Source organism: Oncorhynchus nerka, linkage group LG15, assembly GCF_034236695.1.
Source record: "Oncorhynchus nerka isolate Pitt River linkage group LG15, Oner_Uvic_2.0, whole genome shotgun sequence".
Lineage (NCBI taxonomy): Eukaryota > Metazoa > Chordata > Actinopteri > Salmoniformes > Salmonidae > Oncorhynchus > Oncorhynchus nerka.
The window spans coordinates 61,559,399-61,586,247 of record NC_088410.1 but is presented as its reverse complement, the minus strand read 5'-3'; the positions used below and the strand labels follow the sequence as shown (position 1 = coordinate 61,586,247).

Genomic DNA, 26,849 nt, shown 5'->3' with positions numbered 1-26,849 from the left:
ACATTTGAACTTTCAAGTCATGTAATCAGCCAACAAATTCCCGAAAAAGCACTTATCTTAATAACGTTTTATTTTGTATCATTCATGGTAGAATCTGTTTTGTCAATTGCAGTGAATGTTATCTGGTTGCAGATAACATTTTGCTACTGTTTTGAATGAAAGTCCAATCATTTTGAGGAAGCAGATAAAAACATTGTTGAGCTTCTGGATCAATTTTGATTGGTAAGTCTGTTTTTATTAAGTTACAGTGACATGAGAAAGAAACTGAGAAGTGTTTCTCCTTCTCAATATGTCAGTAAGTAGTGTGAACATTTTATGCCTATAAAAGCTATGAATTGTGAAGCTATGTTAAAAATAACCATTTCAATACTATAATTATTGGAACTGGTTATGAGGAAATGTTATACATTACTTACTTATTATGCTTTATTTCAATATGCTTAATATATACCTAAAATCTTTCAACTTTATTTTCATCCTTGTGTTCCTTTAATGTAAAACATACACACAATTAAATGCCCATTGTTAAACTGCAAAAATACTTAGTAAACTATGACATTGTTTGGAAAAAAGTATCTGCAATAATTGCCAATTATATGAACACTTCATTTATTACAAAAAACTGTTTATTATAAATGTTTTATAATACATTAAATGTAGTCTTACTAATGCCATGAACATAGACAACCATTTTGAATATTGTTGTAATGAATTTCACGCAGCAAAAAGGAACCATTAACAAATTAACGTTACTGTTAACAAATTGCCATTTAATATTACTATGAATTTAAGAATGTCAACAATCGTAATAACCAGGCTACTCATGAATTATTCATATACAAAATATTTAGACATAAAAAGACCATCCTATTTAATTTGGTCGTGGAAAAATTAATCAACCTCACTTGCACACTGTTTTGACCAGTTTTTTATCTGTACTGTTTCGTCTTTAAATATTTTCTTTGGTGCGAATAAATAAAACCTAAATTCAAATATCAATGATAATCAAATATTAAATTATGATATGTAAAATATAACTTATTTTGAGAAGCTATAATAATACACAAAATATATTTCAGAGAATGCTTTCACTGAGCTTGAATTACATAACACCTAAAATCATAACACAAAATGATTCACCTCAACCTTTAGCGTTTCGGACCGCAAAGAGGCTGTAAAAGGTGCAGAACCCTGCTATCAGACATTCTGGTCAAGTGGCTGGAGACGAGTTCTGGAGGCTGTTGTGCCGCAGCTCTCTGATGTACCGGTGTAGAAGTCAGTGGACGAGGCATAGCCTTGGTGTAGCCCAAGCTTTCCCACGCAGCTCAGGAACTGGTTCTCCGCCTGCCCTCTGAAGTGGTGGTCCAAGAACAGGTAGATGGCTGGGTTTATGCAGCTGTTGAGGAAGGCCAAGCAGCAGGAGAGGGTGAGGCCCTGACTCAAGACAGACTGTGTCTCAATGCTCAGTACGGCCCTAGACAGCCTGAAACCAATGAGGATGGTCTTGAAGATGTTGAAGGGAAGCCAAGACACCACAAAGGCCACGATTATGGTGAAGACCATCTTGAGAGAGTGGCGGCGTCGGGCTTCTGCGCGAGGGTTGCCAGCAGAAACACAGTGCTGGCGCAGGTGGGCCAGGATAGAACCATAGCAGAGGATGATGATGAGCACCGGCAGGGCGAAGGTCAGGAAGACCATGGTCAGGCTCAGACCCAGGAAGAAGGAAGACTCTTCATCCTCCAGACAGAAGAGTTTGCCGTTGGGAGTATACATGCTACGGTACACCAGGGAGGGAGTACCTAGAGCCAGGGACAGCAGCCAGACCACGGCGCAGTTGAGACGCACACACTGGCTGCTGCGGAGAAAGCGGGAGTCCATGAGTCCCACCACGGCCAGGTAGCGGTCCACGCTCATGCAGGTCAGGAAGAAGATGTTGGAGAAGCGGTTGACGGCAACAATGTAGCTGCTCAGCTTGCAGAGAAGGTTGCCGAAAGGCCAGTGTCCCTCCTGACTGGACGAGACGGCCCACAGAGGGAGGGTGAGGACAAACACCAGGTCCGCAAGTGCCAGGTTAACCACAAACGTATCCACCAGACGGCCACCTCTCTTCCCCCGGCTGCCCATGACTGTGATCACAAAGAGGTTGCCCAGGAAGCCTGTGAAAAACATGAGGAAATACAGCAGTGGCAGGTAGATGTGAGAATAGGGAAGACTGGAGCTGGAGCGCTCCCCAAGGTAGGTTAGATCGTAGCTGACATTGTACAGCATGTCATCGCTGTAGAAGTACCTGTTGCTGTCATACGTCTCCATTTTGTGATCAAAGTTAAGTCTCCCAGCTGCTTGCTCTTTGTGTGTCTGGCTGGCAAGCTCAATACTTCTAGACAAACTATCTTGCGTCACGTTCTTAAAAACCACAGACAAACTGCCAGGTCCTATTTTCTTCTGTCATCTCTAGCACCATTGGCATGTTTTCTAGTTCTCTATCTGGCATATTCTGACAGAAATTACTTCAACTATTTTTAATGAGGATTTTTATAATATAGTATATTTGCATATCAGTTCAAATAGAAACACTTTAGACATGCAGGCAAAAGGTACAGCCAGAACAAACATAAAAACATATCAAAAGAAAAATAACATATACAATACAATATACAATACTTGAACAAAATATTCAAAAACAGCTTAAGACTGACTTCTAGTAGCAGATGAAACAATAAAAACATTTGAAAGGGGCAGGATGTGGTTATGGTATTCACAGGGCTGATGTAGGTAGGCCTGCTGGAATTATGATCTTGTACATATTACAAAACAAATCCACTGAGTGAATTAGTCATTTCAATCATTAAATTGAACCTAGACATGACATTGAACATCAACTACAGACTATTCATACAGTCTCTCGTGTGTCACGTGTGAAAATAGCAAACACTAAACTGTTGTACTTGCATTATGAGAAAATACTTGCATTAGAATATCAAAATGGTACTTGCCAGACCCAATGACCGTGCACATGAATAAATCAGACTTCTCATCAGATGAGTCATAATATACTTGACGATAAAACTTACTGTAATGTGAACTTGATGGGAACTTAATGTACTCATAGGCTGTGAAAACCATAACTGGAATGACGGCTTGATTTAACAACCACGTTTCCTTTTGACTGACAATAGTCTTTGAACAATTGTCAGAAATGTAAATCATCATTGAACAGTTATAGAACATAGTGAAACTAATTTTATAATACTATTTTAAAGGAAAGGGGGGGAGGATGACAAAATGTTAAGCCTGACCTGAGCTAGTTGAATGTTGGTTATGTAAGAGAAGGTTAGTGTTCCAATAAAAATACGAGGGGATAAAGTATCTTCCATTTGACAAAAATATTTTCCTCCACTCTTGGCATTGCATCAGAATTTTCTTCCCATCAATGCTGAAGAGTTTTCTTAAAATGAAATAAAATACTAATAGGAGTGAAAAACTACAATATTCTATTCTAATCAAGAGTGACAGCTGTGCAAACATAATTTTTGCCTTAACTTGTCTTCTTCTGCATTTTAGTGTGATACGAGTCAACAATCATACATTTCAATGTATTTCAATCTCTACAAAACATAGAAAATGAACAAAAGCAAAAGACAAAGTACCTCCCAACCTAAAATGACCTATAAACATCACTAATGTGATATTTAGCAATCAGTGGACAACAATGATTATGTTGGGAGAAAGAAAAAAGGAAATGGCGAGAGAGTCTGTGTGTTTCCAGCAGTACCAGATGTTCAAAACTCCTCCCTCCCTGAGTGTTTATTAAAACATTCCAGTCAAGTTAGGGACACCGTAAAGTTGGCCCCTCCTCGCACACTCTCCTCCCGTCGACACGCACACAAGGAAAAGGGTGACCTGTCCTCCCACAAAATGAGGGTTTTTCTCATCCTTGTCACTTTGACCTGCCTGGCTAACGCCCAGCATCAAGCCCTGATGGACTACCTGGAGCGGCGTCTGCTAGCCATTGAGGTAAGAGACTGTTCTTCTGCTCCCAGTCAGACCCTGGGCTCCAGAATAAGTCTGAAAGGAAACTCTCTGGGGATCTGGGAAACCTTCAATGGGATGCAGATGTGGGGATTCTGAGGAAAAAAATATTGACAGACTTTCTGCTGCTGCACCCAGAAAGTATAGATTTCATGCTTTAAATACATTCGTTTCCGCCCAAAATAGAAGCAAATGGGAATAGATGTTTGAAGATCTTGTATGCAGGTAACTTCTGTAGTGTTCTGATTTATATTAAAAAATATATATATATTAGCCTTGTACATGGAGTTATTAGAACGTTGGACTCTCTAAAGGACTGACCAACTGGCTCGCTTCAAGTTGTTGTTGTACAATAAAACAGCTCCACTGCTATGTGTACCCATATCCCATTCTCCATCTTGCTTTCTAGTATTCTTATTCACATGGAAAGTAGTTGGCCTCTCTCTATATGTGTTCTGACTCTGCATAAATAAATACCTGCATAAATACCTCCCTAACAAGTTATTTTGAGCGACTGTACTCAGAGAAACCTCTCGGATCATTTCCAGCCAGTGAGTCGTTCTGAGAAAGAGCATTCAATACTTTCAATTCAGGTTTATGGTGCAAAGTGTTAACGTGGTTTTAGTGAGAATCCTTTTTTTTTTTTTAAATATATACATTCATTTTTATTCAAGAACATCAAGAACACGTACAATAGATACACAACATATCTTTGCGGTCTTCACAAAGAAGCGTAATGAGATTCACATGTTAAGGGTACATTTTTGGTTGTATAGAGCAAACATTTCAAGAGAATAAGAATAGAATTTGGATAAAGCCACATCAGAAAAATAATAGAAACAAGCAAACAAAACCCCAGAAATGACTCAATAAGATATGTTCGGAACTTGTTGCAAGATTGATTTTATCATCTCCATGTCAACAAGTTCCCGCATATGACCTATCCACATATGTTTTAAGGGTGTTGCATTTTCTTACGCATTTCCTTGCTGCTGCTAAAAGATAATCTATCAATTTAAGTGGAGAGGAGTGGAGTGTATCTACAGGAACAATACCTAGTAGGAGATGACATGGGTCTGGTTGAATAATAATCCCTATGATGTCCTGTATAACATGGAGAATTTCAGACCAAAGAGACTGGATTTTCCTAAATATATGTGAGGAAGTACCTATTTGTCCACACTGCCTCCAACACGTTGTAGATATGTATTTTTAAATGTTTTATTTTTTAATTAGTTATGAACAAATTCATATTTACAATGACGGCCTAGGAACAGTGGGTTAACTGCCTTGTTCAGGGGCAGAATGACAGATTTATACCTTGTCAACTCAGAGATTTGATCGAGCAACCTTCCGGTTACTGGCCCAATGCTCTAACCACTAGGCTTCCTGCAGCCACAAAGGGTGGATATTCCCCATATTCCTTTGTTTATTTTATTAAGTTTATCAGGGCTCATAAAAACAATATAGTCCTTTGAATTAAAACTCCCTTGTTCGGTGACATGTAGTAGCTTTATATAGTGTTTTCCATATGTTCCCCCAACTCTCCTCTGATATCTGCACCTGTAATTCACCCTGCCATGGGTTCCTAAGATTATCTAAAGATACTGTTTGCATGTTAAGGATATTGTGATAAAAGTTTGAAACGGGTCCAATGCTTTCCTCTTGATAAAGTAATTCAATCATCTTATCAATAGGAGTAACCGGCTCTGTCATTTTTTGGAACAATCCTTTTTAACAATGAATTGCCTTACTTAAGGTACCAATAACAATTAGTTTAGAATATAATTAATTCCTCGTGGATTTCTTGAAATGATTTAAGAATTGAGTCTTTGAAAAGTTGAGAGACTCTACAAAGCCCTCTCTCTTCCCATTCCCTAAATCCTTGGGACATAGTAGCAGGAAGGAAGGCTGGGTTGTGGAATATACACTCTTAGAAAAAAAGGTGCTGTCTAGAACCTAAAATGGTTCTTTGTCTGTTCCAATAAGAATAGGAGAACCAGTTGAAGAACCCTTTTTGTTTCCAGGTAGAACCCTTTCCACAGAGGATTCTACTTGGAACCCAAAAGGGTTCTACCTGAAACCAAAAAGCATTCTACCTGGAACCAAAAAGGGTTCTGCTATGGGGCCAGCCATAGAACCCTTTTGGAACTTTTTTTTCTAAGAGTGTACTGTAGACTAGTGTCTGGAAATGTCATTACTCAGTTCATATTGGCGTTGGATCTCCCTTAGTGAGACTCCTTAATCAGTCCTGCAGCTGTCTGCTTGAAATAATTTATCAGGTGATAATTCAGTCTACTGTGGACTTTGAATATTTTTTTATTAAAAATATTGCTGCTTACCACTTCAAACCTGTCACATAGTGTGTTATATCCACCGGTTGTCCCTTTCTGTGGCATTTGTAGCTGTCTTTTCCTAGTTCCTAGCCACACCAATGGCTCTTGTATACAACTCTAATCCTGACCTTTCTGCACTCTCAATCCCTCCTAGCTGAGATTTCTCCTGCGTGCTGATACATCCCTTGCATTTACTGGAGTGCAAATCTAGTCAAGGTCACTCAGAAAAGCTGATCCTCAACCTGCACTTCACTCAATGTCTCTGTCTTCCTTTAATGCGATGACCAGAGGTTCCAGGCTTAGAAGGAACAGTAAGGGAGAGAGGAGACATCCATGTGGAGCCTGACGCCACACTGGTGATGACTGTGGCAGTGGCACCAGAGAACAGGGTTTTAATTCATCCTGTGAAATAGGGACAGAACCCAGGACTACTTCTACACTACCTGCTCTAACTGTCTTCTTCTCACCACTCCCACCAGGACCGTATCTCGCTATGGCACGAGCAGACGAACCGCTACGCCACAGAGCTGCGGGAGTTCAAGCAGCAGATGGTTGCCCAGATTGAGACCCTTGACAAGGACAAGGAGACGCTGAGGACGGATCTAGACAGCGTGGGGACACGCGTGGACCGCGTGGAGCGCGAGATGGACTACCTGGAGACACAGAATGGGGCGCAGCCCTGCGTGGACGTGGACGACAAGCTGGTGGAGCAGCAGGTGACTGTGGTGAAGGAGAAGAACAAGGTCAAGTACGCCAAGGCCACAGGTGAGACGTGGCAGATGTGGTGACATACTGGGGGGATAGAGACACAAGTAGTTCACATGGTGGTTACTTCCTGTGAGGAGCATAGTAAAGGCCTGCTGGGAAGGCAGAATAGAGCAGTGGTTAGTTACATAGCCCTTCCGTGACATGTACTGTAGACATGATGACATATTGGGAGGACAGACACACATGTAGTACAAATTATTACTTACTAAGAGGATCATAGCATAGGCCAAAGGAGAGGACAAATGAAGTAAACTCAGCAGTAGGGGTAATGTGAGGCCTTGTTTCCTGAACAGATCTTCTAGATGATGAGCAGAGATAGAGAAGGCCACAATGTCTTAGCCATTGTACTGTTATGTAAGTAGGTTAGAAAATATATATTCCCTCATATCATTATTCTTCTCTCAGAGGCCATTATTAAAGAGTTTAAGTGGATTTCGCTCAATGTTGTGCTTAACACTTTTTGTTCTGCTCTACAACAGTATGGTTTGTTTTATTTGCATAGAGAAAGCAATCTGAATGCAGTCAATTTAGGAAATAGTTTGTTTATACTTGGTTGTTGAGGTTTAGGAAATGGGAGGTGTGTACTGAGATGTGAGAGCATGCTGATGAAATATGTAGATGAAGGACTAACTGAAGATGCAATGCTTATTCAAACAGCATACTCTAAATTATGCACCACTTTAATTGTAATATTTTCTCTTAGTTGCACTCCAGCCGGATGAATAGCCAGTGATTCATCAAGTTTAATTGCCTGTGATCCTTATACATGTTGCCACACACAGCTGAGTGCTGTTGCCTACTCGGGGTGCATGTTCTGACAAAATCAGGTTGAACACGTAAAAGCTAAAACTTCACAAAAAAATGTACTATAAGAAATTGTACTATCCTTTCAACTTTACCTAGTCCCTCAGTATTACTTTTGATTGAACTTTATCAATATGGTATGGTGTAGTATGTTTTATGACATTGGTATTACAGGTATCACAGTTGTAAGAATTGTAACAATGTGTACATTGTAATTACACTGAACCTGCTGTGTAATGTTGACTACCATGTAAAAAAAAACATGGTTTTAGCCCAACTCATGAATCTATCGTCTCTCTTCCAGACTGCAGGGACATGATCTCTAGCATCAAAGCCATGAAGATTTTGAAGCGAGTTGGAGGCCCAAAGGGCATGTGGACCAAAGATGTGGGCAGTAGCTCGGGCAAAGTCTACATCTTCAACGGCACAGACGAGGACACCATTTATGAGTTTGGCTCCATCCGGGACTTCACCATCTCCCAAGGCACGTCCATGGCCAAGACCGTGAAGCTTCCGTCTCCTTGGCGAGGCAGCGGCCACACTGTCTACAACAACCACGCCTACTACGTGAAGGAAGGCAAGGAGCTTCGGCTGATCAAGTACAACCTGCAGAATGGCTCGGTGGCAGACAGCGCTGTGTTCCCCGTCCAGGACCATGTCCCCGTGTACAGCCTGACTCCGGAGACGGTCATTGACCTGGCCGCAGATGAGGAGGGCCTCTGGGCCATCTACGCCACCAAGGAGACTGAGAGGCACATCTCACTGGCCAAGATGGATGCCAACACGCTGGACATCGAGCAGATGTGGGACACGCCGTGCCCGCGAGAGAACGCAGAGGCCGCCTTCATCATCTGCGGCACGGTGTATGTGGTCTACAACACCGCGCTGCCCAGCCGCTCACGCGTCCAGTGCGTCTTTGATGTCAGTGATATGGTAACCAATGACGATGCACCTCTAGTGTACTTTCCCAAGCGCTACGGCTCTCACTCCAGCCTCAAGTACAACCCGCTGGAGCAGCTGATCTACGCCTGGGATGACGGCTACCAGATCCTCTACAAACTGGCCATGAAGAAGAAACTGGAGGTATGAGCTCAGCAGGGCCGTCTAGTGTTGAGGTGGGTTTGAGATTTTGCTCATCTATACCCGAATAAAAGCCCAGAAATGTCTGTGTAGGCGAAAAATAAAACATATTTCAGACTGTCATATTCAGTGGAATGTTTTAAACTTTTATCTTCCCTGGAGCAAAGATCAATAACATAGATATGTCCAAAGGTGTGAAAATTACTAACATGGTTTGTTCAACTTCGGCACAAGGTTTTGCAGCACTGTTCTGAAGGTAATATTGTATTTCCTGTGTTGATTACTGACAGCAAAACAGTTCAGTGATATAAAAGCATCCATTTACTGTAGGTATTGCTTGATGTGAAACATTTCTAGGATCATCAAGAAAGATCTAGGAGGGTGTGGAATGGAGAATCTGAAGTAAATACATGCAGCTGTATGATATGTATGTTTTCTGGATATCTCTCAGTTTAGCACTTCTGAAAACCACACATTTTTTACCTTTTTTCCTGGCTATGCCTTTCTGTTGAATAAAAAAAATACTTGCATGAAAGTGTGTAGCTTATTTTTCTTCTATGTTGTTACAGTAAAAGAGGAACATACAGTATATCGACACTCGATTTGGAATGTTAGAACCAGAATCGACAACTTTATTATCACTTCTTTTAAAATACAAGGGACGCCTGGAAACAGTTATGTTACAAATACACATGTTCAATACAAAAGTGGAAAGATACTCTAAATTGCTTGGAAAAAACAGAGGAAAGTCATTGATTCAAGCACTTATCACAAGGCTAATGAGGCAAAGGGGTCAAAGGTCAAGCCAACTCCCTCAACAAAGTACATGACATTGCCTGAACAAGAGACTATTGGCAAACACTTCACAGGTGACAATTGAAACAGAAAAGTAAATTCAGGGGGATAGTCATGTTGATAATATCATAAATATGTGATTCTAAATACAGTGCTATTATTGATGTCAGTATCAAAGGGCATTACATATATACAACGATGTTAACCTCAGGTGTATAACCAAACCAGGCTGAGCTCAACTGCAAAACTATTGTTGCAATAACAATGATCCCACCAGACCCAGTATACACTAGGCAATACGTACCATGACAAAGTGGCTGTCCAAGAGGGCACAAGATAAATGTGTTTGTGTATGTGTGTGGGTGTGTGATGGCGAGATAATGTCATTCCAGAGCAATTTACTGCACTTGACATATTCTGAGGCACAACATGTGTGGGTCTGGGTCTGGGACACTCCATATTTCAGGCCTTGCTACAGGGCAGGCTTTGTTGAGTCGTGGAGTATAAACTCTAGCTCCTCCCTCATGGACTAGACAGGAGTCTTGGAGAAGGGCAAGAGCCTTGGCTGTCAAAACTTGCAGTGCGGGTTTTCCACTGAGGAGACATTTCACATGGAAAGATTAGTTATTCCGAAGTGCACCAGCATGAACATTGCTGTCACTGTTAGGAGTGTACCTACCATCAGAAATCCTACATAGATAAAAGGGAGTACATACATTTATATTTTGGTCATTTAGCATATGCTCTTATCCAGAATGACTTACAGTCAATGCATTCAACAAAGGTAGGCAAGACAACCACATCAACCATATCTCAGTCGTTGCAAGTAGAACTTCCTCAATAAAGCAGCTATCAGCAAAACACACAGAATTGAAAGTCAGCAGGGTGTTTTTCTTTGTGTCTTTGTGAGTAATAATACCTCTTTCTGAGACTTGCTTGCCTCCAGTAGAGAGTGCCAGTGAGCGATGGGCTTGCGTGGATAGGCCAACATCTCGTTCCAGTGGTCTCTGCCCAGTCCCTCTGCATGACTGCCCACTCTGTTTACACCTATGATCTCATTGTGTCCCACCCTAAGGAGAAAAAAGGCAAAATGCACCCATTAACTCTTCAGCCACATCTGATATAATGTAACTTCACTTCTATTTTCGCTTCTACAATTAGCAGTATTAGTAGGTCTCTCAGAGTTAGGGGATGGTTGTAGCATGAACAAACATATCAGTAACAAGAACTTAGTCATTATTCTTGATAATATTGACATGCATTGCGTCACAAATGATATTGAGTATAGCATACAAGTCATAGTCCATGACGGATATGTGCAGGCTGACTTGGTCCATGTTCTCAGGGGGGATGTCGAAGATGATAGCTTCGTTATAGGTGGGGTTCAAAGTGTTCCTCTTGATGGTGGTTTTCTTCTTTTTCAAGCGCCGTCCGTCACACTCCAGGGAGACCTTGACATATGGGTCTGCCAATAAACAAGACAAAATAGTATTTGATTTATTTAAAAATGACAGAGTGCTTAGCTACTGAATGGATCAAGCTGATTTGACTGTACATTATGTAATATGTAATTTAGCTAAGTCCGGCGAGACGTATTACCAAACCAGATTACGTTTTTTTTCTTGTAAATCTTTTACCAGAGGTATAGCCTGGTCAATGGTTAGAAGAGTAGGCAACAGCGTTTAAGGTGAAACAAGCACAAAACCTTTAAACGTGAACCCATTGACTGAACTGTACCTGAGTATCCTGTGATGTCCATGGCCTTGAGGTTCCTGCACTTGATGACGGTCATGGTGAGTCGGCCTGCGGTCGGCAGGTAACAGAGAGAGAACATGATCTCCCCCAGGTCTACACTCTCCTGTGTTCATTGCCACAGACAAAACACATCAGAACAGAAGGAAACAGTTATCACACATTACAATGCCACTAATATCGTTAAAGGGATAGTTGAATGATTTGACATATTTAGATATTTGTTTCGTTACCTTGAAAGCATTCTCTGTACAAAACCAAAGTGTTGATTGGTATCACTCCTTGTCCATAGACTGCATTCATGGTAAGGAAACAAATATCTAAATATGTTAAATTGCTGAACTATACCTTGGTAGTACTATACTGTAGCAAATGTACAATTTAATTCCCATTTAATCTATAACGTGAATGAGGATGGAAGTTAGGCAGTACAAGGGGGCATTGACCCCACATCCCCTGCCTGGTCTACTATTCTTGAACACTTGTGATTCACACATGGGATCAAATCATTACAGTAGCTCATCAGAGCACCATTGAGGTGATTCCTTATTAGGACCATCGCTTTAAAATACTTTAGAGCTTGCCTGACACAATGGAACCAATGGAATAGTCCCAAAAATGCAAACCAGATAATATAGCACTTCCAACATGCAAGCTCATTCAAACTTGTGAAGAATCCAATGACAGATCCAAAAGGCTATCTGGACTTACACTGTGCTTTCACTTCTGCTTTGCTTGCTCTTTGGGGTATAGGCCAGAGCTTCATAAAATACATCTATTTGATTCGTTGATTGACTTACAGAGGTGGCGTACTGAATATCCTTCCAGATGGCCATCTCACGGGAGAGGTCCGACACCTCAAACAGATTCTCCAGAATGACCTCTCCGATCATGTCGTGGCGGGAGAAGCGGTCAAAGTCAAATACGCTCAGGTGCAGCTTCCTGCTGCCCAGCTCCTCGTAGGGCACGGTGAACTGGAAGGACTCATCAAACATGGGGTTGAGCGTCTTGCGATGGACGCGGGTCTGGAACTTGCGCTTGCGGTCAGGCAGGAGGTAGATTTTGACGTAGGGGTCGGAGCTGCCGCATAAGTCCTTGGCGGGCAGGTCGAAGGCCTTGAGGATGTTGACGAGGAGAGCCTCAGACTCGTAGTCGTACTTGAGGGAGAAGTTGATCTTACCACAGGTCTTGGCGGCGGCGCAGTTCTTGGAGGACTCGTCGGCCTCCAGTGGGCTCTGTTTGTAGAGCTCTGGCTGGATGCGGCCCAAACTGGCTAGGCTGGTGGATTGGTCCTCTGTATAGGGGAAGTCGCTGCCTCGGTCAAGGCTGGTGACATGGTGCATTTGTCGGGGGAGGTGCTTCTTGAAGGAGCTGTGCCTAGAGACAAGGAGCCATTTTTGCCAGTTGAATCATTTTCTTGGACAATTTACACACTGTAGAACAATTTCAGCAGTGGAATAATTCCAGTAACATATGGCATGCCTGGGAAATCTATGCCCCCTGCTGAATACTGTTGTCAGTTTCCAATTTAGAGAGAATGGAATTGCATTTTCTCTCTGATATTAGATGATTTAGAGTTCTCTTATTTACAGTGCCTTGCGAAAGTATTCAGCCCCCTTGAACTTTGCGACCTTTTGCCACATTTCAGGCTTCAAACATAAAGATATAAAACTGTATTTTTTTGTGAAGAATCAACAACAAGTGGGACACAATCAGGAAGTGGAACGACATTTATTGGATATTTCAAACTTTTTTAACAAATCAAAAACTGAAAAATTGGGCGTGCAAAATTATTCAGCCCCTTTACTTTCAGTGCAGCAAACTCTTTCCAGAAGTTCAGTGAGGATCTCTGAATGATCCAATGTTGACCTAAATGACTAATGATGATAAATACAATCCACCTGTATGTAATCAAGTCTCTGTATAAATGCACCTGCACTGTGATAGTCTCAGAGGTCCGTTAAAAGCGCAGAGAGCATCATGAAGAACAAGGAACACACCAGGCAGGTCCGAGATACTGTTGTGAAGAAGTTTAAAGCCGGATTTGGATACAAAAAGATTTCCCAAGCTTTAAACATCCCAAGGAGCACTGTGCAAGCGATAATATTGAAATGGAAGGAGTATCAGACCACTGCAAATCTACCAAGACCTGGCCGTCCCTCTAAACTTTCAGCTCATACAAGGAGAAGACTGATCAGAGATGCAGCCAAGGGGCCCATGATCACTCTGGATGAACTGCAGAGATCTACAGCTGAGGTGGGAGACTCTGTCCATAGGACAACAATCAGTCGTATATTGCACAAATCTGGCCTTTATGGAAGAGTGGCAAGAAGAAAGCCATTTCTTAAAGATATCCATAAAAAGTGTTGTTTAAAGTTTGCCACAAGCCACCTGGGAGAAAACCAAACATGTGGAAGAAGGTGCTCTGGTCAGATGAAACCAAAATTGAACTTTTTGGCAACAATGCAAAACATTATGTTTGGCGTAAAAGCAACACAGCTCATCACCCTGAACACACCATCCCCACTGTCAAACATGGTGGTGGCAGCATCATGGTTTGGGCCTGCTTTTCTTCAGCAGGGACAGGGAAAATGGTTAAAATTGATGGGAAGATGGATGGAGCCAAATACAGGACCATTCTGGAAGAAAACCTGATGGAGTCTGCAAAAGACCTGAGACTGGGACGGAGATTTGTCTTCCAACAAGACAATGATCCAAAACATAAAGCAAAATCTACAATGGAATGGTTCAAAATGGTTCATACCCCAAGCGACTTACAGCTGTAATCGCAGCAAAGTATTAACTTAAGGGGGCTGAATAATTTTGCACGCCCAATTTTTCAGTTTTTGATTTGTTAAAAAAGTTTGAAATATCCAATAAATGCCGTTCCACTTCATGATTGTGTCCCACTTGTTGTTGATTCTTCACAAAAAAATACAGTTTTATATCTTTATGTTTGAAGCCTGAAATGTGGCAAAAGGTCGCAAAGTTCAAGGGGGCCGAATACTTTCGCAAGGCACTTTAGCTCAATAGGAGCTCCATGGCAATAGGGGCAGTAAACTGACAATCTCATTGATGTTCTATGTATCTCATCTTAAAGGTCACAAATGAATATGTTACAGGTGTAGATATGCATCATGATCTTTACCTCTATGACACTTTAAATAGCCCCTTCCTGACATATCACATACTATTACCTCAATACTATTACATGTCCTGGACATAAACACTGAGGCTCAGTGGAGCCCTGGTGCAACCTATTGTAGGAGGCCCTTACAAACTGATCTAAGGTCAGTTTTGAGGAAGCACTGATAAGCTGATACCAGGGATGCCTTTCAAGTGGCACCCTATGCACTACTTTTGACTAGGGCCAATACGGCTCTGGTCAAAAGGAGTGCACTCTGTGGGGAATAGGGTGCCATTTAGGACGTATCCTAAGTCTGTGTCCCGAGGCAACTTCCTCCCGAAGCCTGACCTATTGGAGGAGTTGGGCTCGGTGGTCTGCCTGGACATACGCGTGCGGCGCAGGAAGTGGTCCTTCATGGACAGCTGCACCTCGGCAGGGATGTCAGGTGACGTGTGGCTGATCTTCACAGCTGCCTCTAGGAAACTTGCCGGGTCCAAAGGATTCAGCTTGTCCGACGCCATGGCGTGTGTGTGCGTGTGTGCGTGTACGAGTGTAGGCCTGTGGCCGTGTGCGGGCAAGACTCTGTCGTAGGGTCTGTCAGAGGCAGAGGAGGGGGGGGCGAGGGCAGTGGCACTGGAGGAGAGGTCCTTGGTGCGCCAGTGCACCCTGCACAGCTTCCAGGAGGCAAAGACGATGACGCTCAGCAGGCCCAGGCCACAGGCCACAAACACCAGGAGCAGGAGGCTGAAGGAGAGATCTGGAGGGGGAAGGATGGCAAGATGGGTGGGTGGTGGAGGGGAGAGGAAGAAGAAGATAGAAGAAGAACATTACTTTATTGTCCAATTGTACACAAGATCCAACAAAAAATGTGACTTCCGCTTTATCCCAACCCCTCTGAAAGACACACATACGTACACACGAAGGTTGGAGAGGTTGGAGCAGGGGGCAGTCATTCTGCATGGCCCATGGAGAAGGGGAGGGAGGGAGGGATGGGTCGAGGAGTAGAGGAGAGGAAGGGCGGTGGATTAGAATGGGAACGGCAGATATACACAATATGCATGAGTGAGATCCGATAAAGGTAAAGGTTTCATTTAAAGACATCGCACTGCTAAGCAAAGTGTTTCGAAACCCTCAAAATCGAGAGCAACTGAGCTGCCACCACCAACTAAGGCATGTCAAAGCATTCATTTCAATGGATTATTGAGAAATACAATCATGACGGGTGTCGGTAAGCATGGTGCATGATGTATAGTCATCAATCAGCTCACTGGTCACCATAGCAACACCCACACGTAGCACGCGCTCCAGCGGGTATATTACACTGGTCATCCCCAAAGCCAACACTTCCTTTGACTGCCTTTCCTTCCAGTTCTCTGCTGCCAATGACTGGAACAAATTGCAAAAATATCTGAAGCTGGAGTCATATCTCCCTCTCTAACTTTAAGCATCAGTTGTCAGAGCAGCTTACCTGTACCTGTACACAGCCAATCTGTAAATAGCACACTCGACTTCCTCATCCCCATATTATTACTTACCCTCTTGCTCTTTTGCACCCCAGTATCTCTACTTGCACATCATCACCTGCACATATATCACTCCAGTATTAATGCTAAATTGTAATTATTTTCGCCTCTATGGCCTATTTATTGCTTACCTCCCTACTCTTCTACATTTGCACACATTGTAGATAGATACAGCTTTCGGAGCCATCATCGACTCAGTGGGTTTTGTCCAACATGTCTCTGGACCTACTCACTGTCACAGTCATACTCTGTACCTAATTTTGTCCCATGGAATAAATGTTGTGGATCTTAATGTTTTTCCTCATAATCCTGGACTATCGGACCACCATTTTTTAACGTTTGCAATTGCAACAAATAATCTGCTCAGATCCCAACCAAGGAACATCAAAAGTCTTGCTATAAATTCACAGACAACACAAAGATTCCTTGATGTCCTTCCAGACTCCCTCTGTCTACCCAAGGACGTCAGAGGACAAAAATCAGTTAACCACCTAACTGAGGAACTCAATTTAACCTTGCGCAATACCCTAGATACAGTTGCACCACTAAAAACTAAAAACATTTCTCATAAGAAACTAGCTCACTGGTATACAGAAAATAACCGAGCTCTGAAGTAAGCTTCCAGAAAATTATAACAGAAATGGCGCCACACCAAACTGTAAGTCTTCCGACTAGCTTGGAAAGACAGTACCGTGCAGTATCGAAGAGCCCTTACTGCTGCTCCATCATCCTATTTTTACAATTTATTGAGGAAAATAAGAACAATCCGAAATTCCTTTTTGATACTGTCGCAAAGCTAACTAAAAAGCAGCATTCCCCAAGAGAGGATGGCTTTCACTTCAGCAGTAATAAATTCATGAACTTCTTTGAGGAAAAGATCATGATTATTAGAAAGCAAATTACGGACTCCTCTTTAAATCTGCGTATTCCTTCAAAGCTCAGTTGTCCTGAGTCTGCACAACTTTACCAGGACCTAGGATCAAGAGAGACACTCAAGTGTTTTAGTACTATATCTCTTGACACAATGATGAAAATAATCATGGCCTCTAAACCTTCAAGCTGCATACTGGACCCTATTCCAACTAAACTACTGAAAGAGCTGCTTCCTGTGCTTGGCCCTCATATGCTGAACATAATAAACGTCTCTCTATCCACCGGATGTGTACCAAACTCACTAAATTGGCAGTAATAAAGCCTCTCTTGAAAAAGCCAAACCTTAACCCAGAAAATATTTAAAAAACTTTCGGCCTGTATCGAATCTTCCATTCATCTCAAAGATTTTGGAAAATGCTGTTGTGCACCAACTCACTGCCTTCCTGAAGACAAACAATGTATACAAAATGCTTCAGTCTGGATTTAGACCCCATCATAGCACTGAGACTGCACTTGTGAAGGTGGTAAATGACCTTTTAATGGCATCAGACCGAGGCTCTGCATCTGTCCTTGTGCTCCTAGACCTTAGTGCTGCATTTGATACCATCGATCACCACATTCTTTTGGAGAGATTGGAAACCCAAATTGGCCTACATGGACAAGTTCTGGCCTGGTTTAGATCTTATCTGTCGGAAAGATATTAGTTTGTCTCTGTGAATGGTTTGTCCTCTGACAAATCAACTGTAAATTTCGGTGTTCCTCAAGGTTCCGTTTTAGGACCACTATTGTTTTCACTATATATTTTACCTCTTGGGGATGTCATTCGAAAACATAATGTTAACTTTCACTGCTATGCGGATGACACACTGCTATACATTTCAATGAAACATGGTGAAGCCCCAAAATTGCCCTCGCTAGAAGCCTGTGTTTCAGACATAAGGAAGTGGATGGCTGCAAACTTTCTACTTTTAAACTCGGACAAAACAGAGATGCTTGTTCTAGGTCCCAAGAAACAAAGAGATATTCTGTTGAATCTGACAATTAATTAATTAATCTGGCAAAAATCAGAAACTTTCTGTCCAAAAATGATGCAGAAAAATTAATCCATGCTTTTATTACTTCTAGGTTAGACTACTGCAATGCTCTACTTTCCGGCTACCCGGATAGAGCACTAAATAAACTTCAGTTAGTGCTAAATACGGCTGCTAGAATCCTGACTAGAACCAAAGGATTTGATCATATTAGCCCTACACTGGCTTCCTGTCAAGGCAAGGGCTGATTTCAAGGTTTTACTGCTAACCTACAAAGCATTACATGGGCTTGCTCTTACCTATCTCTCTGATTTGGTCCTGCCGTACATACCTACACGTACGCTATGGTCACAAGACGCAGGCCTCCTAATTGTCCCTGGAGTTTCTAGGCAAACAGCTGGAGGCAGGGCTTTCTCCTATAGAGCTCCATTTTTATGGAATGGTCTGCCTACCCATGTGAGAGATGCAAACTCGGTCTCAACCTTTAAGTCTTTACTGAAGACTCATCTCTTCAGTGGGTCATATGATTGAGTGTAGTCTGGCCCAGGAGTGGGAAGGTGAACGGAAAGGCTCTGGAGCAACGAACTGCCCTTGCTGTCTATGCCTGGCCGGTTCCCCTCTTTCCACTGGGATTCTCTGCCTCTAACCCTATTACAGGGTCACTGGCTTACTGGGGCTCTCTCATGCCGTCCCTAGGAGGGGTGCGTCACTTGAGTGGGTTGAGTCACTGCTGTGATCTTCCTGTCTGGGTTGGCGCCCCCCTCCCCTCTTTCCACTGGGATTCTCTGCCTCTAACCCTATTACAGGGTCACTGGCTTACTGGGGCTCTTTGTGGAGGGTGCTAGTGGGTTGAGTCACTGCTGTGATCTTCCTGTGTCTCTTGGATGGTAGATCTTTGGTGCTTTGTCTCAGGATGGTATTGGTGCTTGATATCCCTCTAGTGGTGTGGGGGCTGTGCTTTGGCAAAGTGGGTGGGGTTATATCCTTCCTGTTTGGCCCTGTCCGGGGGTATCATCGGATGGGGCCACAGTGTCTCCTGACCCCTCCTGTCTCAGCCTCCAGTATTTATTCTGCAGTAGTTTATGTGTCGGGGGGCTAGGGTCAGTTTGTTATATCTGGAGTACTTCTCCTGTCCTATCCAGTGTCCTGTGTGAATTTAAGTATGCTCTCTCTAATTCTCTCTTTCTCTCTTTCTTTCTCTCTCTCAGAGGACCTGAGCCCTAGGACCATGCCTCAGGACTACCTGGCATGATGACTCCTTGCTGTCCCCAGTCCACCTGGCCGTGCTGCTGCTCCAGTTTCAACTGTTCTGCCTGTGATTATTATTATTTGACCATGCTGGTCATTTATGAACATTTGAACATCTTGGCCATGTTCTGTTATAATCTCCACCCGGCACAGCCAGAAGAGGACTGGCCACCCCACATAGCCTGGTTCCTCTCTAGGTTTCTTCCTAGGTTTTGGCCTTTCTAGGGAGTTTTTCCTAGCCACAGTGCTTCTACACCTGCATTGCTTGCTGTTTGGGGTTTTAGGCTGGGTTTCTGTTCAGCACTTTGAGATATCAGCTGATGTACAAAGGGCTATATAAATCAATTTGATTTGATTTGATATGGACGTTTGTTTATGTGTAACTCTGTGTTGTTGTTTTTGTCACACTGCTTTGCTTTATCTTGGCCAGGTTGCAGTTGTAAATGAGAACTTGTTCTCAACTGGCCTACCTGGTTAAACAAAGGTGAAATAAATAAATACAAAATTAAATTGTCTCTCATATGCAGTCTGTCAGCCTGCCTCCTGGTGGTTTAACAGAGAACTTCACCAGGACCTTATATTCACAAATGAGTTGATCTATTTTTAGAACCTATTGCACTGTAATTGGGTGCTGTAAGCAATGTGCCTCTAGATAAAAATGTATCTTTATGATCAAATGCTTATTCTGTGAGTCCGTGCCTAGTCTAAGGAGCTATTTGTTTTGGCAAGTCTGTCCTCACATAAAGGAGAGAAGCCTAAAATGGGGCTAACCATGCCAGTCCAGAGGTATCATGCTCTGGACTGGCACGATTCAGCTTGATCCCTGAATAATAAAAGCCTGTAATGAGTTACATGTGTTTGATTACACATGATGCATGGAGGAAGAGGAGAGGAGTGAGGTGGGAGGATAGTGGGAGGGAGGAACGAAGGGGGAAAACGTTTTTGACTTCCTGGTCAGAGTTTCTGTTTATCAGTTCCAATGACAGGGGATGGACTTGTTCTACTATTTCGTTTTTAGCTGTTGAGCACACTGCTAGGGTGTTTTTCAACCCTCCTCCACCACACTCCATTCTTCCTCCACTCCTCCTCTTCCTCTTTTCTCTTTTGTTTTATCCATGGCTTAATCAACGTAGTTTGGCCTGGCGGCCAGCTGGGAGTGTTTAAGCGTGGTTCCATTGGGAGTGTTTAAGCGTGGTTCCATGTTAAAATAAAAAGCACCATGGGGAATATGACCCCTGATTCCCGTAAACCTCCTTCTCTCCTCTCCTCTAAAATAAAGTTTTTTTTATTTTTTAAAGCCAGCTGCTGCTGCATAATACGTTTTCCTAATGGAAACCATAAAATCTCTCTCTCTTGCTCTCTCTCTCTCTCTCTCTCTCTCTCTCTCTCTCTCTCTCTCTCACATACACAAAAAAACACACACACAAAGACACACGCGCATGCATGTAGAGTGCAAGTGTTCACTGTTTGACTTGCAAATGCGCAAAATGTAATTACAGTCTTATTCCAGATAAAGAACAGCCCCACAAACCAAGAGAGCCACACAGGTAGAATAACTGCTCCCCTGTCTCTCTGTGGCCCTAGTCTAGGATGGTTATAAATCACTGGAATGTAAAATGCGGAGCTCTCTATTTTCTATGATTATTACAAATGCGTTTGCATAGGACTTGCACTGGGTGTGGGTCACACATATTGGAGAGGGGCCAGGATGGGAAATGAACAAAAACTGTTTCAGTCTCTATCTGCATTTCCCAGAGGGTTAATGAGTGGAGCATCACAAACAATTGTTTGGAAAATGGGGGGAGGCATTAAAATGTAGGTTACTATCTCCTTAAAACAGCTGTCCAGTCTAATTAATTAAACATGATAAAATACATTAATTATACATGAGGTTTCTAGTAAAGTTGGGAAATTCACAAGCTGTAGCTACAGTTCCCTAAATAAAAAATGGAAGCCTGTAGAAAATAGCTACTCTGGAGCAACAGAGACTGGTGTGAAAATAAAAAAGTCGGCCAACGTTTTTGTTTCCTAATGGAGGTGATCATGTATTATATATTTAAAGGTAGTCTCAGCGAGATGTGTTGTCACGAGCAGCACCGCAGATGTTGAGATGAGCAAGATGCAAGACTTTGCTCTCACACGGTCACGCACAGCATCTGCGCATGTGCACGGGTTCGCTTCACGCTGTTTACAGTGTGACAGTGGAGACGTTGAGCCTCTCGCTTTAACGCTCTTAGTTGTTGCAAAAATGTACGCACTATGCTGTTTACTTTCTGCAGCTACGTCATACCTTTCATTGAACATTTTCAGGGTAACTCTTTACACTCATATACGGTTAAAAATGGCAGATTTGGGTACTGATATATTATATTGAAACGCAGTGGCTGTACAGTAGCATGCTATAAATGACCTCAGACCTCAGGCTCTGTGCTTCACAGCGCTGTATGGGTATTAACTGACAGTTGTTCTGAACTTGAGCACCACGCGCGACAAGTTCCCACATCTCTCCCCCTAATTGGGAAACTTGTTCAAATATTTTGTTTACCGAGTTAGGGGGGGAAAAAAGAAAATGAAAAAAAAAGTGTAATGAAGAGGATTATACATATTGCTTTGATGTCATACAAACAAGTCAAACATCCATAAATCCAAATGTGCACTTCACATTTCCAAATCATTAAACTCGTGTAATTTACAGTGTCAACGTTTATGATCCCTATGTTTCATGTACAATTACAAGATGACATATGCTGGGTTGTTCTGAACAGAATGAGCCTATGTTTGTCTACTGTGAAGAAAATGTACCATGGCACATGCACCTGTATGCACTCATAACTCCTTTCTATGCGAACCAAAATTACAATCTGTTTCCCTTAATTGCATAGTGAAAGCCTAACACTGTAATATCATATTTTATAACTTAGCTTGTCATGTTGGCAATATAAACAAGCTTTCAAATAATGCCCACTTAACCCAGTTTGTGATTTATAATGGACCGATTTTGGATTGCATTAACAACAACAGGAATTTTATGATGGTGGGGATGCAGGGTTGTGTTCCAAACAAAACAACTACAAGTGTGCTTGCTCTAGTTCCTCAATGGCACAGCTAGGAGAGCTCAAAAAAGCACCTTATAGTTTAAGACTCATCTTTGAGTCATAAAAGTGCATTGAAATTACTTAGGAACTGTGCACACTTTGGAGAGGTGTGTGTCCACTTGGAGACACCAGTTAGTCCTCTCATTCAAACCCTTGTAGTTTTTTTTGTCTTATGTTGCACCTACAACACATTTTCCAGGAATATTCTTATCATGTTAATGAATGTATCCAGTTTATTTTCAGATTTAGTTATCAACAAATTTGGCAAGTAGTACAGTAAATGTAAAATGCACATAAAATCAACAGTGTAATGTTTGGATTCAGCGCTGTGTCAGGTGAACTTTTGTGTCCTCACCTTCGGTATAAAAAAAATCCCTTAATCTCAAAACTGTTCCCTTTCAATTGATTACCATGATTATGCATATGCTTTTCATACTTCTATAAGAAATATTTCAATTTAGCCCTATCCATATCGACCAATTCCCAGGAGTATAAAGGGTTATTGAGGACCCAGATACTGATTAAATGGGGCAGAAATGACATTTGAACCACAGGGGAGCATTGCTTCCACTCATAACCAGACTCTTTTTCTATAAACCCAGCTGAACAAATGATATCTCAAATTATTGTTTGCCCTTAATCTCAGAAGTTAGATTAAGATTTTTTTCCCCTCTCTCACACACACTTGAATCTCTTTCCTGCAGCAGAGATAAAGCAAGTAGCACAAAGGGTGATGTAAGGCTGAATCTTGGTCTAATAAGCTCTGTTTTTCATGAGGGATGGTGCTGAGCCTGCTGCTGTGGCACATAACCAGGGTGTTATGTCCAAAATGGCCCCCTATTCTCTATATAGTGCGCTTCTTGGGCCCTGGTTAAAAGTAGTGCACTAGATAGAGAATAGGGTGCTGTTTGGGATGAGAGCCTGAATTTGGGAGACAATCCCCCCCCCCCCCAACATACCAGTCAGCACATCCTCGTGGTGGAGAGAATTTAGGACATATGGTTATCCCTGCATACTTTAAAATAAGATGCAGGAATTTCACAGTCAATCAAAATTATGTGCCTTACTTGCACCATAATTAACTTTTTGAATATTGGACTTATTTTAGTGGGCGGTTGGGTGACTAACCCACTATAAAGTTTAATGTACCTTCAATGAGTGATACAGCTTCTAAGTATCTCCCGCCGCCGAATGTCTAACATGGTGCTCAATACCCTAAACAGAATCAATCTGAGGAAATTCTCCCTCTGAGTGTTTAGTGTTCTACTGCTGTAATACAGAGTTAGTGCAATTTCAAGGATCAGCAGTTTATTGAGATGTGCGTTTATTGCTCTCACAGGCTCTCACACACACACACACACACACACACACACACACACACACACACACACACACACACACACACACACACACACACACACACACACACACACACACACACACACACTCACATCTTCGTCGCATTAAATATTGATGTGAGAGCGGTGCAAGCTTGTACAATTACAACACATCTCACACCTTTATCATGTCAGCCTAATTGTCCATGCAAAAGAGCCAAAGCCAAGCGCATGCCCTGGATAATACATGGTATTCTGATTCAGTGTTCAAAACAGTAATTGAATCTAGAATGTCTTTTTAATTCAATAGATGTCAGGTGCTATGCCCACTGTTTTCATGATACTGTATTTGCAGTGTTTACTCATCATAAATCGTTGAATCTTTTGTGATGTTTTCTTTGTAAAAAAAAATAGGAACAAATGTAATTTGTGAAAAATGACTGGACACAAAGGCATGACATCATCCTACAATTGGATCTTAGTGTCTGCAAAATGGGAGAAATTGCAGTCCAAACTACATTTACTGTATCTGCGGCATTGCTCTCACAGAAATAAACTGCAGTGAGACCAGACTTGTAGAGCTTTCTTTTTAGGGACCCATAAATCTGATGAAACCTTGTTTTGTAGCAGACACAGAGAGCAACCAAAGCCCCAGGGGTTTTTCTCCTCGTCAAGTGCCCTCGTATACAACCTGGTCTCTATAGTAACCTGTCCAATAGACATTTTCACTCCCCCTCCCACTGCCCCCACCACTATCCCCACCCCCTAATTTTGAGGGCTGCAGTCTCTCACACAACATGTCAAGTACAGTATATATTACACGATCCTCGTCATTCGTTCTTACACTAATTCTCTACGTCTTGGTGGAGGATGTGCAATAAAAAGTAATACCCCCTCTAATCACCCTTGACTGGGATGAATTATCGTGTCTCATCATGGCTCCTCTTAGAGAATCTTTAAGCAATTACTACAGCAGCCTCCTTGGCTGTTTATAGGCCTCAGTTGCCTCACACCTCAGCCTCTTTATCATCCTCCCCACTCAATCCTTTACACCTGGGATTTACTCACATAGATGACACTCATGAGGAATGGGCCACTTATTAACTATAAAAGATGTCAGAGGAAAATAATGGGTCTGGGATCATCCCTTCATCCACGGTGGCCACATGGTTAGGACTGACAATACACAGGAAATAGGCTACCAGTCTGAAAAATAATTTTAAAAAAAATAATTTCCAGCTGGTTAAAGTGGTTGTGTTGGAGAAAGAAATGCTGGTCCAACCCCATTGTTCCCATTAAAAGAGCACCGAAACATTATCTTCCCATGTATTTTCCCAAGTAAAGGGTAAAAACAAAATAAATATTTTTTACTGTTATAGTACAATCTCCATCCTATAGCTCCTCCCAACTCTTCACTGCAGCCTCCACACAAACTGACATTTAGATGAAGGGCATCAGTATAATTCCAGGCAACATTTTCCCGGGGCCGCAGCCCCGGCGACCCTATGTACAGTATAGTATGGGGGAAGGTACACTTCTCCCTCCAGTGTGACGATATTTACAGACAAGCAATTACTGGGATTGCCATGTGGAAACTCACCACAACAACCCCTGCTGTATGTGCTGGTGTCCCTATAGACCTACTTACACCAACCCCCTTATTTAAAGGGGCTATTATTTTATTTAACTGTTGCCAAAATAAAAACATTTAAATAGCCATATTGTTAACAAAGTCCATCAAATATCTTGGTTAAATTGATTGAGTATAATGGGTAATTATGAGTGTTATATCAGTTGATTGTCTTTATAAGAAATCGCCCATCCCTTCTCTATTTCCTGAAGTCAGTGATGATATCATTCATTAGGCCAATGTCTATTCCCACCACAGCTATCATGGCAATGGGGAGAGAGACAGAGACAGAGAGCGAGAGAGACAGATACAGAGAGAGCAAGAGAAAGAGAGAGAGTGACAGTACATTTCAGTAAGACAAAAATAATGGCGCTCCAAAAAACGTCCAGTCGCCAGGACCACAAATACAAATTCCATCTAGACATCGTTGCCATAGAGCACACAAAAAAACTATACATACCTCGGCCTAAACATCAGCGCCACAGGTAAATTCCACAAAGCTGTTAACGAGCTGAGAGACAAGGCAAGAAGGGCCTTAAATGCCATCAAAAGGAACATAAAATTCAAAATACCAATTTGGATCTGGCTAACAAAACTTGAATCAGTTATTGAACTCATTGCCCTTTATAGTTGTGGGGTTTGGGGTCCGTTCACAAACCAAGAAGTCACAAAATTTAGACAAATACCAAATTGAGACTCCACATGAAGAATTCTGCAAAAATATCCTCCCTGTACAACATAAAACAGCAAGTAATGTATGGAGAGCAGAATTAGGCCGATTCCCGCTAATGATCAAAATCCAGAAAAGAGACGTTCAATTCTACAACCACCTAAAAGGAAGCGACTCCCAAACCTTCCATAACAAAGCCATCACCGACAGAGAGATGAACCTAGAGAAGAGTCCCCTAAGCAAGCTGGTCCTGGGGCTCTGTTCACGAACACAAACAGAACCCACAGAGCCCCAGGACAGCAACACAATTAGAACCAACCAAATCATGAGAAAACAAAAATAGAATTACTTGACACATTGGAAAGAATTAACAACAAAAAAACAGAGCAATCTACAATGCTATTTGGCCCTAAACAGAGAGTAAATAGCGGCAGAATATCTGGCCACTGTGACTGACCTAAACTTAAGGAAAGCTTTGACTATGTACAGACTCAGTGAGCATAGCCTTGCTATTGAGAAAGGCCACCGTAGGCAGACCTGGCTCTCAAGAGAAGAAGGCTATGTGCACACTGCCCACAAAATGAGGTGGAAACTGAGCTGCACTTCCTAACCTCCTGTCAAATGTATGACCATAATAGAGACACATTTTCCCCTCAGATTCCACAGATCCACAAAGAATTCGAAAACAAACCCAATTTTGATAAACTCCCATATCTACTGGGTGAAATATCACAGTGTACCATCCCAGCAG

The 26,849-nt window shown here is 42.2% G+C and overlaps 3 protein-coding genes across 3 annotated transcripts in view; 1 reads left to right on the top strand and 2 right to left on the bottom strand.

The window, feature by feature from the left end:
- Positions 1-662: 662 nt before the first annotated feature.
- Positions 663-3,717, bottom strand: LOC115143050 (probable G-protein coupled receptor 25). Its single transcript, XM_029683051.2, has one exon. The coding sequence runs from the start codon at positions 2,308-2,310 to the stop codon at positions 1,198-1,200; it is 1,113 nt and encodes a 370-aa protein (XP_029538911.1). The 5' UTR covers positions 2,311-3,717; the 3' UTR covers positions 663-1,197.
- Positions 3,718-3,818: 101 nt separating this feature from the next.
- On the top strand, positions 3,819-9,552 carry olfml3b (olfactomedin-like 3b). The gene is made up of 3 exons (XM_029683050.2): positions 3,819-4,014; positions 6,845-7,130; positions 8,242-9,552. The coding sequence occupies exons 1-3, from the start codon at positions 3,916-3,918 to the stop codon at positions 9,024-9,026; spliced, it is 1,170 nt and encodes a 389-aa protein (XP_029538910.1). The 5' UTR covers positions 3,819-3,915; the 3' UTR covers positions 9,027-9,552.
- The window catches only part of syt6b (synaptotagmin VIb), a 46,083-nt gene continuing 27,526 nt past the window's right edge, over positions 8,293-26,849 (bottom strand). Inside the window, exons 2-8 of the mRNA XM_065000721.1 lie at positions 15,607-15,639; positions 15,040-15,448; positions 12,365-12,941; positions 11,550-11,670; positions 11,106-11,277; positions 10,732-10,882; positions 8,293-10,406 (exon numbers count right to left, since the gene is read on the bottom strand). Of these exons, the coding sequence (XP_064856793.1) occupies positions 10,335-10,406; positions 10,732-10,882; positions 11,106-11,277; positions 11,550-11,670; positions 12,365-12,941; positions 15,040-15,448; positions 15,607-15,639 (1,535 nt within the window). The 3' untranslated portion in view covers positions 8,293-10,334. The remainder of the gene's footprint in view (positions 10,407-10,731; positions 10,883-11,105; positions 11,278-11,549; positions 11,671-12,364; positions 12,942-15,039; positions 15,449-15,606; positions 15,640-26,849) is intronic.